The sequence below is a fragment of the Falco peregrinus genome, chromosome 1 (genome assembly GCF_023634155.1).
Source record: "Falco peregrinus isolate bFalPer1 chromosome 1, bFalPer1.pri, whole genome shotgun sequence".
Classification (NCBI taxonomy): domain Eukaryota; kingdom Metazoa; phylum Chordata; class Aves; order Falconiformes; family Falconidae; genus Falco; species Falco peregrinus.
This window is the reverse complement of record NC_073721.1, coordinates 13,685,572-13,698,028: the sequence shown is the minus strand read 5'-3', so window position 1 is coordinate 13,698,028 and position 12,457 is coordinate 13,685,572. Positions and strand designations below refer to the sequence as shown.

The 12,457-nt window shown below is 37.2% G+C and overlaps 1 protein-coding gene across 7 annotated transcripts in view; it reads right to left on the bottom strand.

Annotated features, from left to right (window-relative positions):
- The window catches only part of WAPL (WAPL cohesin release factor), a 160,000-nt gene that overhangs the window by 14,095 nt on the left and 133,448 nt on the right, over positions 1–12,457 (bottom strand). For 5 of the 7 annotated variants that reach the window (XM_055819759.1, XM_055819703.1, XM_027785701.2 and 2 more), the window contains 4 exons: positions 11,394–11,546; positions 11,008–11,144; positions 8,919–9,030; positions 3,315–3,542 (listed from right to left, as the gene is read on the bottom strand). In XM_055819759.1, coding sequence (XP_055675734.1) covers positions 3,315–3,542; positions 8,919–9,030; positions 11,008–11,144; positions 11,394–11,546 — 630 coding nt within the window. The remainder of the gene's footprint in view (positions 1–3,314; positions 3,543–8,918; positions 9,031–11,007; positions 11,145–11,393; positions 11,547–12,457) is intronic. The other 2 variants (XM_055820003.1, XM_055820054.1) reach the window with 1 other exon arrangement.

Genomic DNA, 12,457 nt, shown 5'->3' with positions numbered 1-12,457 from the left:
GAAGGCGAGAGAACCTGAAGACAGCAGTCTGACAGATCCCTAGCTCTCTGTAGCTTTCCCATCCTCTTCAGATGATTCCTTTCAATTTTATAGATTGAGCTTGAAAATATTCTAACATGGATGTCTGAAATCATGTGTAACTGTAAGCCAGATTGATAGAAGCTGATTGAAAACTCTCCTTAGAGATCTGAATGGCTACAAAAGATTTAGTTAACTTCCTACCTTCACCATGAAAGCTCAAAGGCCATACAATATTTAAAATATGATGCTTAGTTCTCTGCTAAAGGGCAGTAACACTGCAGAAACACACTTCAAAAACACTCCCTGAGAATTATGCTAAATATTATAAAGCATAAATAATTCAGTATTTATACTACTGGGCTTAAGGATATAATTTTCAGGGTTGTTTTGGGGTTTTGTTTGATTTTTTGCTGTTGTTGTTGGCTCTTTTTTTGTTTTTTTCTTTTTAATAAAATTAATCAAACCTTGTAGCCCTTTTGCTTTTGAGAAAAGTAATCCATTCTATCCATTTTTTATGTCAATTACTATAAAATTTTAACACTAAAGGCTCAAAATGTGGGTCCCTTAAGGTTTCAGCCTTACGCTGAGAATGAAAACCAGAATAACCTCTTTCATCAACTGAAAAGAGAAGTCACTTCTGAAGGTTTTCGTTATGATGCAAGAGGGAGGAGCTAGCTGCAAGCGTGAGCTTCACAGGGCTATGCTGACAGGCAGGGCCATTTGCTAACGTGAAGGAGAAGATCCTCAGGTTTTATCTTCTCCTAAGACAGCAAAAAAACACCTGGAACAAATTCATTCCATGGAAAAGTCTTTTTCCGTTTCGGGATTTACATTTTAATGTTCACAGCAGTCTAGAAAACAAAACCCTTTGAATACCTGTTTCGAGCACTCAACATTTAGCCTGATCTAGGCAGTCACACAAATAACATTTTGAGGGAAGAGTTAGGCAGTATTGATCATCTTCATCTGATCTATGCAAGATTCAAAACAACAGAGGCGTAACCAGTTAGGCACAAACTGGAGTTATCAAAACATCCTTCTGCTTCTTAGTGGCTACGTCTGAGTCTGAAAAAGCACAGATCTTTTCTTTACCCCCACAAAATTTGCATTTTTGTTAGCATTTTCTGCCTGTCATCTAGCGCAAAACAGATTACTCATTATATCTCATGACAGAGATCTATGTGAAAGCAGCTTTATCTTCCACATATGAAGTTCATTATTGTCTCAACTTACCATTGCTACTATCATAAATTGGAAGACAACCTAATTATCTCATTTGGCTTGCACATATTCTCTAAATGCTATATAGTCTATGCTTCTAGATGGGGCAGCTGGGAGGGAACCAGTTTCCATCTGTGAGGTACTACAGTATTTAACACATTTACAACAGCTCGACAAAATTTTAAGAAATACAAATGCCTCAGAAAAAAAAAAAGAAAGAAAAAACCAGCTGAAACTGATGGCCTCTGATAATATTACTCTTTAGTCATGGACAACTTTCAGAAGACAGAGTCCTTTTTAATATATTCTTTCCCTTTAAAACCCATGCCTAAGAAAACTCAAGAACAGAATTACAATTCATAGAAAAAAATAAATCATCAGGCTAGCTCAGATTATGAAAATGAGAAAAGCTCAAATAGGAGACAGTGGTCTGTGTAGCTGGATGCTTTAGCAATGAGGAACCTGTACCAGCTGTTCCGTGCTTAATAAAGGGAGCTGTCTTATATTTTACAGTGCAAAAGATATCCTGGCACTGACAGACTGTGAGCTATGTGAGTTGTCTTCAGTGCCAAAACAGCGCTGAAATAAGACGCTGATTATACCAGTCCCTAGCTGATCACCACCTAGAGAACAAATTTCATTCTGTGTTGGTATCTTCACATTGTATCATGTGAATTTAGAGAATAAACTGAAAGCAGCAAAAACAAGCTCAGATTTATTCTTCCTTTGTAGCTTTCAAAGGCCAGAGAATTAATACAAGCCCCCTACCTGCACATTTCATAGGTTTGTAGGAAACAAGCCTAAACCTGAAACTTCGAAACAATTCTCCTTTGTCACCACGAACAGATTACCAAAGGTTAAGAATTATACCAATATATACCAAAAATACTAATAATACTCCCCCCAAATTCAACTCTTTCTACTGTTACATAATACTGACTTCTCATATCAACTCAGCTATCGGTTCCACAGCTAGAATTTTGTGCAAAAAGCCAAACCAAACCCTTCCTAAACCAATAGAAGTCAAAAAATTACAAAAGAAAATGGCCGCTCAACAAGGCATATAATCGTTTAATCTGACCTAAGATGGAATACAATCTTAACTGCAGATTACTGGCAGGAGTTGGACCATTATTTGCAGAGATAAAGCCTTAAAAAGCTTACTTTGTAAACAATAAATCAGAAGCTTCTCCTGTTGGGTTTAACTATTACATGAAAACCAGCAAAAACCTAACAAGAAACTTTCAAACGTAAGTAGTATAATACAAGACATTCAAAAATTAAGACCGTACTAACATCTGTTATATTGAAACATAGTGAAAGCAAAACCACAGTGCTAATTTTGCCATCTATGACTACTCATCCAGTCAATCTGTCATCAATTCTTTAAATGTACTCTTTTAATAAGACTTGCAACTTACCCTTTGTTTTTCAAGCTAGCTTGATGCTAGCATCAAACCATGGCCAAATTTATTTTTAAGCAAAAACAGCTCACACTGTTGCAGCTGAAGATACATTCGTAAAAAACAAACATGTTTGAGAAAGGAAGGAAAAAATGCGTCCACAATTATGCTAATCAACAGATCTGCCACCACACTTCGGGGAAAGAGAAATCAGTTTCTTTAGGACAGATGTTTATTTACTGTTAATGGGAGAACCTGCACTACATTTTCAATTTAACACACAGTAATACCCTATTGTTTGGGAATGTGCACATAATATTTAAGCAAAGAAACAAGAGTCAAATAATCCAAATGTTGTCTTTAAACACATGGTTATTTAAAGTGCTTCTTGTTACTAATTGCTACCTTTAACTAGCTGCCCTTAGCAGGGGTGAACGGTGAATCAGACAGCTGAAGAACATCATAGCTTTATCCTACTGACAGCCTTTTAGAAAGGAAATTTCACATTTGAAGAAAATACTTGCAGTGCAGTCGTATATACATAGAAGGTAGACAAAGTGTCATGACTCCTCAGCTGGGAGATAGGAGATTAAGGATAATGTTTACAAGTTCCACTTTATTAAGCATTCCACTACCATCAAGGCTTTCAAATAAAAGCATGATACCCACCGTGATGTTTTCAAGATCAAGATGTTTGTTGTGAACAGTTTCACACAGTCTCCGAATTTTTTCCTTAATTTTATTCATGTCTTTTTCATTCAGCAGCTTGGCAGAAGAAGCATCTTGTTCCAATTCCAAAAGCCGTATCATCAGATCTAGACTAGCTCTGTCTAAATCCATGTTCAAACGATCTCTACTCAGAATGTACATTAGAGCTGCTGTACAAAGGGACAAATTCTTGGGTTGGGAGAGAAAAGAAAAAAAAACCAACAGTATTTAGTAATCATGTTAGGCAGACGTTTTACAATTTTTAACAAACAAGATGAAGATTTACGAAGGAAAAAGCCTGAAAAGTTCAAATCAGCATTAGCACTTGCATGAGTACTTGCTCTTGCAAACAGATTCCTTCTAGCAAGTTACTAATGCCTTCCCCTAACCAATACAACCGAGACATAAATCACTTAAGATATTTACAAAAACCTAGTAGAAAAGCAGGGTTTTCTACTTTTAAGGGAGTCAGTGCTGCAGACAAAGTAAGACATGATAACTCCAGTAACAGCATTACAGAGGAGACAGCAGGGGAACAAAGTGAAACAGCCCAGGGTACACAGCAAGGTAGGCGAACATTCTGGTTCGATGGGATAAGCTGGTGACAGCACCAGAAAATAGAGAGATCATGGGGACAGTCTGCATGTGAAGGGGGGGGAGGGGGAGGAGGGAAGGAGAATCTGGTGACATACGTTCCAATTCTGCCAAGCAGCTCTGTCAGTCAACAATTTACCCAACCCCTTCCAGCATAAACACATTTAATTTCCAGGGGAATTCTGCTACTTGAAAATAGCCAGAGTACAAACCAGCTTCCCCCACGCCCCGTCCCCATCAGTCCTGAACAGGTAGGTGTTATTATCTTGACCCTCCCTATCTTACACAGAATCGGCGTATAGGGACCTCTTCCCAGCTAAAGCATACTTAATCCTTCTTCAAGAAGGAATTAAATGCCATCTTCATGAGGATCCAGAAAAGCAAAGCCAGAAGGTGACTGTCAGGAAGGGACAAATGACAGTGAAGGGATCAAAGCAAAGCCATCTGTCCCTAGTGCTGGCAAGTACAGCACTTGTATCAAGAGACTCATCGATCCAGGTGAGCTCCAAGTTACGGTGAAGAGGAGAGATGTTCACGGGGAATTAAGCTGTGCTGTGCACAATATTTCAGAAATTCAGGTATTTCAGAAACCTTTCACAATATCTGAAGGAAAAGAGCCAGGGGGGCGTTGCGGGGTTTACGTGTGCATCTTCCCAAGTTCTATTCTCAATAGTCAACATGCTGCGTGCATCTATTTCAGTTTTTTCTGTATAAATTAAAAATGGAGACTAATTCTGGGATATGAATGTTGTACAGCTCAACAGGAAAGAGCAGAACTTCTGTGTCATAGCTGACTAACATCTTGTTTAGAGTTCAGCTGGCCACCAAAGCAATCATTAGCTACCTCTGTTTATTTTAGAAGCAAGTAATAATCATACCTGGTCATACTAAGCAGTATCATCATTTCCAAAACAGGACTAGGCAGCTGACAGTCTATCAAAAGCTACGTTAGAACTCCTTCCTGTCTGAGCCTGAGTCAAGGAAACCCTCAGGTGAATAAAGACTTTAATCTGACTAACCACCAAAGATGCATTTGGAATGCTGAGGGAGGGAAGCAAGAGCTTCCAAATCTGTATCTCCTTTCATGAATACAACTTTGACACACAGCGTTGTTGGGGGGAAAAAAAAAAATAATCTCTTAGCTGTGAATATCATTGCTCCAGCCTTGTCAGATATAAGGCCGAAAGCAATCTACGTGGCTCGTCTACATAGACAGGGTATTCATTTTTTTCCCCTTAATTTCTATTAACTTTCTCCAATAAACCTTGGAATTTTATCATTTTAGTTTTAGATATCGTTTACCCTGGATTTACTTGCAACTGGTTTATACTGAAGAAAGTTTAAAGTAAGCAATTTCAGGTTCCTGGAAGAAAACCCTGTTCTTTCAGAATAGTAGTTATTAAAACAGGACACAGGAGCACACGCATTCCAGAGAAACAAAAGGTTACTCCGCTAACCGTAGTTCAGCCAGTGTGGGACCTAATAAAGGAACATCTATGAAGAACTATTTTCTAGTGATCAGTATTACCCAGGTGAGCTTCCTGGTTAAAAAATAAATAAATAAATAAAATAATAACAAAAAACGCTTAAGCCCCAAAAGCAGTTTCTATCAACTACAAACTATGCAGCAGTTAAAAGAAGGAAACAGCTGAATTTATAACCTTGGCTGCATTATTAAATATTTAAGCATTCCAAAAAGTCAAGAGACTGTTCTTAGATGGCTACTCAGAAATGCTTTACAGATACTCCAAAGCCTGCTAAGGGCAATGGCACTCGCTTTGTAAGCCTCTGCTCCAAGCCCCTGCCTTGTCTCCAGGCTCCCTTCCTCGCAGTCTCATGGACTTCCTATTATGCAGGGAGTAAGGGCTCGCCCTCTGCATACGCTGTGCCAACACTTCTCTTCAGACCTTCCACCCAAGTTTTAAGATGCTTGAACGTGATCAGGAGGGGCCAAAGCAGGGGCCCAAGATGTTATACACAAGGTTTCAGGCTGCAGGAGGACTGCCAGAAAAGCAAAAAGGAGTGGAGTACCTATGTGTAGCAAGAACTAGGTTTGTGCAACGGCACTGCCTACAGAAGGCAATCAGGCCAGTAAGCCCCCAAATGCTGATGTGCATCAGAAAAATAACGATGTTGCAAAAGTAAGGACCTCCAATGTGAAGGGTGCTCGTAATGTGGAACAAACCTGCTTCAGCTTCATGCCAGTGATACGGGTTTTCTAAAACTCCTTTTTCTCAGTCCCTATAGGCAAGTTCGTTTAACCTTGAATACGACAACCCTACATTTTGCTCTGACCTGCTATAAATGTTAACAACAGTTAACCACATTGGCTGAAAGCTAATCTCGAGCCTTACTATCCACAGAATTCCGAGTTGAGAATGAGGGGAAAACTGTTAGCACAACTCATTTTTGATCAATATCCTGAAAAACCAAACCAAACAACCAAACTCTCAAAATCCCACCCTTATGGATTGCTGTAGTGAAGCTGGTTGGGCTTCCCACCCCGCCCCCCCCCCCCCCCCCCCCCCCCGTTCTATTTCTCAGGATGCCTAAAACATGTTCTGCTTCCAAATGAATGCGGAGAAAAAAGTAAAATAAATAGCATTTGCTCCAGAAATTTTATGCCATATCTAACTATGGAGTTGCACTCCATACTTTGCAGAATTCAGGAAAACATCCTAGTTGAACATATACTCCATAACGGCAGACCATTTACACCCACTCTCATCCTTGTCTTGCCTTGCTTGTTCTATTTATACTCCAGCTTGTGGGAACAGATGGCTATTTTCTAGTGTTGAGCACTACATTTAATGCACTTTTTTTTTTTTTAATTATTCACATGGTGAAGACATTACAAAACCGCATTTCTTTGCTTAACTACTGACAGCTATAATGAAAATATAGTTTTTATTCTAAACATTAATAATACTCCAAAACCTTTAGACCACAGCTGAAGGGACAAAGTCAGTTAAAAACTGGAACTGTAGCTTAAAGACAAATCTACAAGAAAAATTCAGCAGAACAAGTAATTTTTATACAAATATTTTTTGGGGCATAGCTCAGTAAGTTAACCAGTTATTTTGTGTTTTCCTTGCTGGTTAGAAAAATACCTCTGCAACTGCTATTTTATATTCTTACAGAAATGTAAAAGTCCTGTACTTTGTCAGTCTGTTCCACTGTATCTACAACGAGGGTGCAATATACACACATATTTGTCTCCATTATCAACCTCATTGTGGCAGTTTTCCCATCTCCAAAATACTTTAAAGAAAATACTAGTGAAATAATTTTATTGTTTTTTCCCCAGTCCTTATTAATCTTAAATAGATACGAGCCATACAAGCGAAGCCTAGTGTGGTTTATAATTCTAGAGTTACTTTGTACTAAGATTTAGTGGAGAAATTTCTATTAAGTTAAAATTTTAATGAAATAATTAGTGAATGAAAGGGCAGTATATAAAGACAGCAAACTTACACAGGCAAGGTAATTGTTAAAGCATATACTGACAGTAAATAGAGCACATATTTTAGCATTTATTAATAGCAGTTTGATATATCAGTGATTTTATAATACTGTATAACCTGTACCAAGAATGCACTATGACTATATTAAAACTTTTAACTACCAGTATTTTTCCCTGACAAGAGAACATTTCATCAAACATACTGAAAACAGTGAATATAATCAATGCTTTTTGTTACTGCACACTAATAATAGCATGCAATTTCTTTTTGAACTCTATGTGCTAGTTCTTTTGAAAATGAAGGAATAATGGTAACTGTTAAAAGCCAAAAATATACCGAGCAAGCTTGTACACCTTCCAAAGAACTGTAGCTGTCCTCTGCAGATCTCCTGCAACTCAGCGGTGGCAACTGTCCTAAATAGCTTGACTGTATTTATTTCTAGTATCACTTGGCACTATTTTGACACACAAAATAATGAATGCATTGAACCTGGTTCCTATGTTTTACAGTTAGCCTTTGCTAATTTTTGAAGGAGATGGAAAATAAGCTATTATTCTAAATCAGTTACTTTTCAGCTCTACAGCTTTCTCCCTCACCCACAGCAAGATGTCAAATACCCTCTCTTAGATGTCTGTTTCTGTGGGTGAAAAGTTTCCTTCTGCATTGCATGTTATTCTTTCTAGAGCTATTAAATAAAAGTAATAAACCTGACTGGATATACATATCTACTGGGCACTTCAAGCACCATTTCCTATGTTCAGCTTTTGTAACAATACCTCAAGGGATACCCCACAGAGGAACAGCTTCCAGCCACTGGAAAAAAAAAAAAAGACTATCATCCACAAGAAGTGTTTTCTATTATAGCTGAATTGAACTTGTGAAGTTGATAACAAGGAAAACCGGAACTGCTCCAGTTTTAAACGCTGGGGTCATGTTACTATAAGTAGTTACATTTTACCTTTCCTAGACTCATCAAAGAACACTTCACAGACTCAAGGCATCCTACAACTGCAATTACACCACTACTCAAGGAGACAGCTCAGGACATGAGAAATGCCCCACAACAGCTATAGAAAATGCAGTAATTCACATACAAGCTGCTCTGGAGATGAGCACTTACAGCCACCTTTAAATGTAAAGAAGAAAGGATTCCTTTCAAATGTATTTTATTTGAAGGAAATTATAAATACAACAATAAAACTGTTTGAAAAAAGCTTAAGAGAAGATATAAAATAGCCATCCAAAGCACCGACAGTTTTTTTTAAAAAGTTTAAGTTCCTGTTTAAAAGAATTTCCAAACCCAGAAGCACATAAGCAGTGAAAAGGGAATTTGTCATTGGAATGTAGGTGCTATTATTTTTCATTTCACTACAGATTACTAAAACGGAGCCACAGATCCCAAACGCACACTATACTGGATGCTTGACCTTGAACGTGCGTACACAAAAATTCATACAAACTAGACTGGTTTCATCAAACTTTGATGAAATACACAATGTATCCGTACCTGATGGTGTTGGGAATCATCCAGTGTTTTGAAAACCATGGCTACCATCCCATGTGCTCTCAGATGCATTCGGAAGCTGGGCATGGCGCACTTTGTCGCCAAGCTGATTACACTAGAGAAAATTAATTCTGGATTAGAACAGCTAAAATGAACACATTTACAAAAATGGCAGACAGACAAGTCTACAAAATGTGATTGACCATATACCTCAGACTCTGACAGAGCCTGTTGGGATGTTGCTTCTAAAACTTGTTATAAGGCAAGTTGTAACTGGTGATCAGGGCAGCATTTTATTCATCAGTTGGTTACCAGCACCAAATCGTGTCTGCTTTATTTCCAGGTTGGCTAAAGACAGGATTTCAAAGGTCACCCTGAACTTGCTTCTTTCAAAGAAAAGATGAAATAATTTCAAAAAGTTAAAGTAAAACGTTCATGGATTAAGCATGAAGCTCTGATTTAGAGGCGCTGGAAAGCTTACAGATCAAGGCATTATTAGAAATTATAAACGTGAGCTTCCACCGCTATCTAGCGGTTATCTAATTGACTGACTAGTCCTGCTTATGCCTGTCAATACTTTTACAAAAACCTAAACATTTTCAATATTTATTGCTGCATTTATGGTTGATAGAAAGACTATAAATTTCAGGAAAAGCCTGAAAAAATCTTTAGTCTAATCAGTGATCAGCATAACAGTTCTATTTTAAAAGTGGAAGTAAGTCTTCCCCTAGTTTTATTAGCAAGCTGTCTGCTATTTCTAGCACAGGGCAACATATAGACTATTAAAAATATATTGCTTTTAAATGCGGAGCAATGTGGGAGTGATTCTGCAATCAAGTCTTCAATGACTACTGAGGAATCTTATTATAAAAGATTCATGTGGTATGGTGTTGAAAGAACAAGTGGCCTTTCTGTCTCCAATCACACCAGCACCAGTTAGAGCCTACCTACCAGTTTCTGATTCTTTTACGTCTATTCCTATCCTTACTCATAAGTTTCCTTTGGAAAAATGTATTTGCTAACTGAAAGAAAAAAATTTATGGTGCTTATACAAGTTACATTCCATGATATAAATTGGGAAAGTAAAAAAGTAGTTTAAGATCTTAGGAAGCTTGCCATGTGAGCAAATTAAGCGCACTCAGCATGAAAAATGCTCCTTAACTGTCATTATGGTACTAATTTATTCTTGTCATACTGTACATTCAAACTGGGTAATAAATCTCTTGTATTTATACTCCAGCAACAATATTCATTGCTACTTTTTGAGGAACACGAAGAATAAACTCTTTAAACAGCTCTCTTAAAAGCATTAAAGATTTTTCTCATCCACAGTCAAATGTCAAAGTACAGTATCCTCATCCCCTGTCTCTGTGAATTCAAGTTTTTCCTTCTCCACCATTTTAGTTTTGCTTAAGAGAAATAAAAAAATATTATTATGTGGTTACAGAATATCATTCTAATTACTTCTATATCCAGGGAATGGACACCATTATCATAAACATTTTCAAAGCAAGACTTGCATTTTTCACACTCATTTTGTAAGAATGTGTAACCTGAATATTAAGAGTGCAATGAGTAGTTCAAGACAACTTAGGGAAGCTCCCAATTAACACTGAGGCCACAATAGGATGCTAGCTGTGTTATTTATCAACAGAAGAGAAGAGACAGTTGGAGTTAAACAGTATCTCAATATTGCACCAGTTCTAGATTATAGCCAGCAAACTTTCCAGTTTTAGAGATTTCATTTTAGAACTGAATTTTGCATTACAAACCAAAACAGGCACCACACATAAGACTGCACTAAGCAAAGTTATCAAAAAATACTTTTTTAATTTATAGCAAATATGTTTTTTGTACGGGAGAACAAGCGTGTTGAAGCTGTCGCTTACTGTACAATTCTCTATTTCATCTTCCTAATCATACTACTATTGATTATTAAACAACATATCATCTTGATGATTATTTTCTTTATAACAGAAGTGCCAGGTAACCACTCAAACAACATTTTAAAGCACAGTCACTTCACTGACAAATATTTAATTCAACACCTCTTTTAAATATAAGTTCAGTGTTTTACATTAAGATATCTTACCTAAGGCAACGTGTGTTTAGGGGCTGATTGCTCTTCAATCCACTTAGCAAGTACTCAATATCATCTGTGAACTCTTGATTTTCACCAAATTCCACTACATCATTGAAGTGCTTTACATGCTGAACAACAGTGTATAACTGGAAGAGACAAATATTTTGACCTAGTTAAGCTGCTCTTAGGATTGATTATAACCTTAACAAGTACAGTTTAAAATCTATTCAGTTTTGAGTGCAAGGAAACATTAAGAAGTTAATGAAGGCCATTCAACTATTTAGATAAAAAATATTATCTTTAATAGGAAAGCCAAATTTCATTTTGACACTGTTCCTTCAGTACTTAGGATTACCAATAATTCTTTATCTTAAAAATGTGTTAAGAATACTTACTTCTTTGTCTTCTTTCCTACATTTCAATGCAGTAACTATCTCTTGGTAGGGCTGAGTAGGTATTGTCACAGTTTTTATCACTTTGGGAGGTGGTGCAGGAGCCTTAAAAACTCCATCATCTTTATGAATTGCCTCCTTTGAAGATAGCCTTACCTATTAATAAGAAAGTGCTAAAATGGGCAGATGTTTTGAGCATGTAAACATACACTAAATACATCAGGAAACAGTACAGGTGTGCAATTGTCAAACTCACATTTTGGGACTGTTTAGTCCTTGCCTTACACTACCAAGATGTACCTAAGCTCTGTGATAATGTACCTACTCTTAAAGAAAAATAAAAAGAAGATGGCACAAATTATTAATTTTTAAATACAAAAACCAGTTTAAAGTAGTCAGGAAGCTCCAGTGGAATTCTGAAATTAAAAAAAGAAGGGAAAAAAGTTCTTTACACTGGTTCCTTAAGCTTTAGCTTAAGTAAACCAAGCAAGTTCAGTGTTTAAAAACAATTATTTGTTGATACTTACAAGTATCTCACCCCCTTTATACTGGAGCTTCCAGTTGGTTGCTATACTGAACCATCATTAAGTACACTGGTCTGGATACAAGCACAGCATTGAGCAGTCATTGCCTCAGCACAGCCTCAACTGAAAAATTCTGTGCCTACTGTTCTCATCTGTAACTACTGGAGGCTACTGCACACTACCCTACTTAGGGTAACAGAAAATCGACCTCTCCAACCTGATACTCCAAACTGTATTGTGGAAGACTATATATAGGTGGAAGACTGACTATCGAAGTTTTGTAGCACCATAAAAGAAGCAATGTGCATGCCTCAAACAGGTAGAGTTATGCTCTTGTAAATTCATGGTATTCTCTGTACACCAGCCTTATTCACATTTGTGTCATTAATATTATGGAAACAACATATTATAGCATGATATACAGCAAAACCTATTCTGAGCTTACAGCTGGTAGTAGAGACCTTGATGCTAGGTCTAGCATAACTAGTGACAAGTTTCCAGCCATCTCAGGCAAGTATTACAAGCTTCTCCTCAAGCTACTCC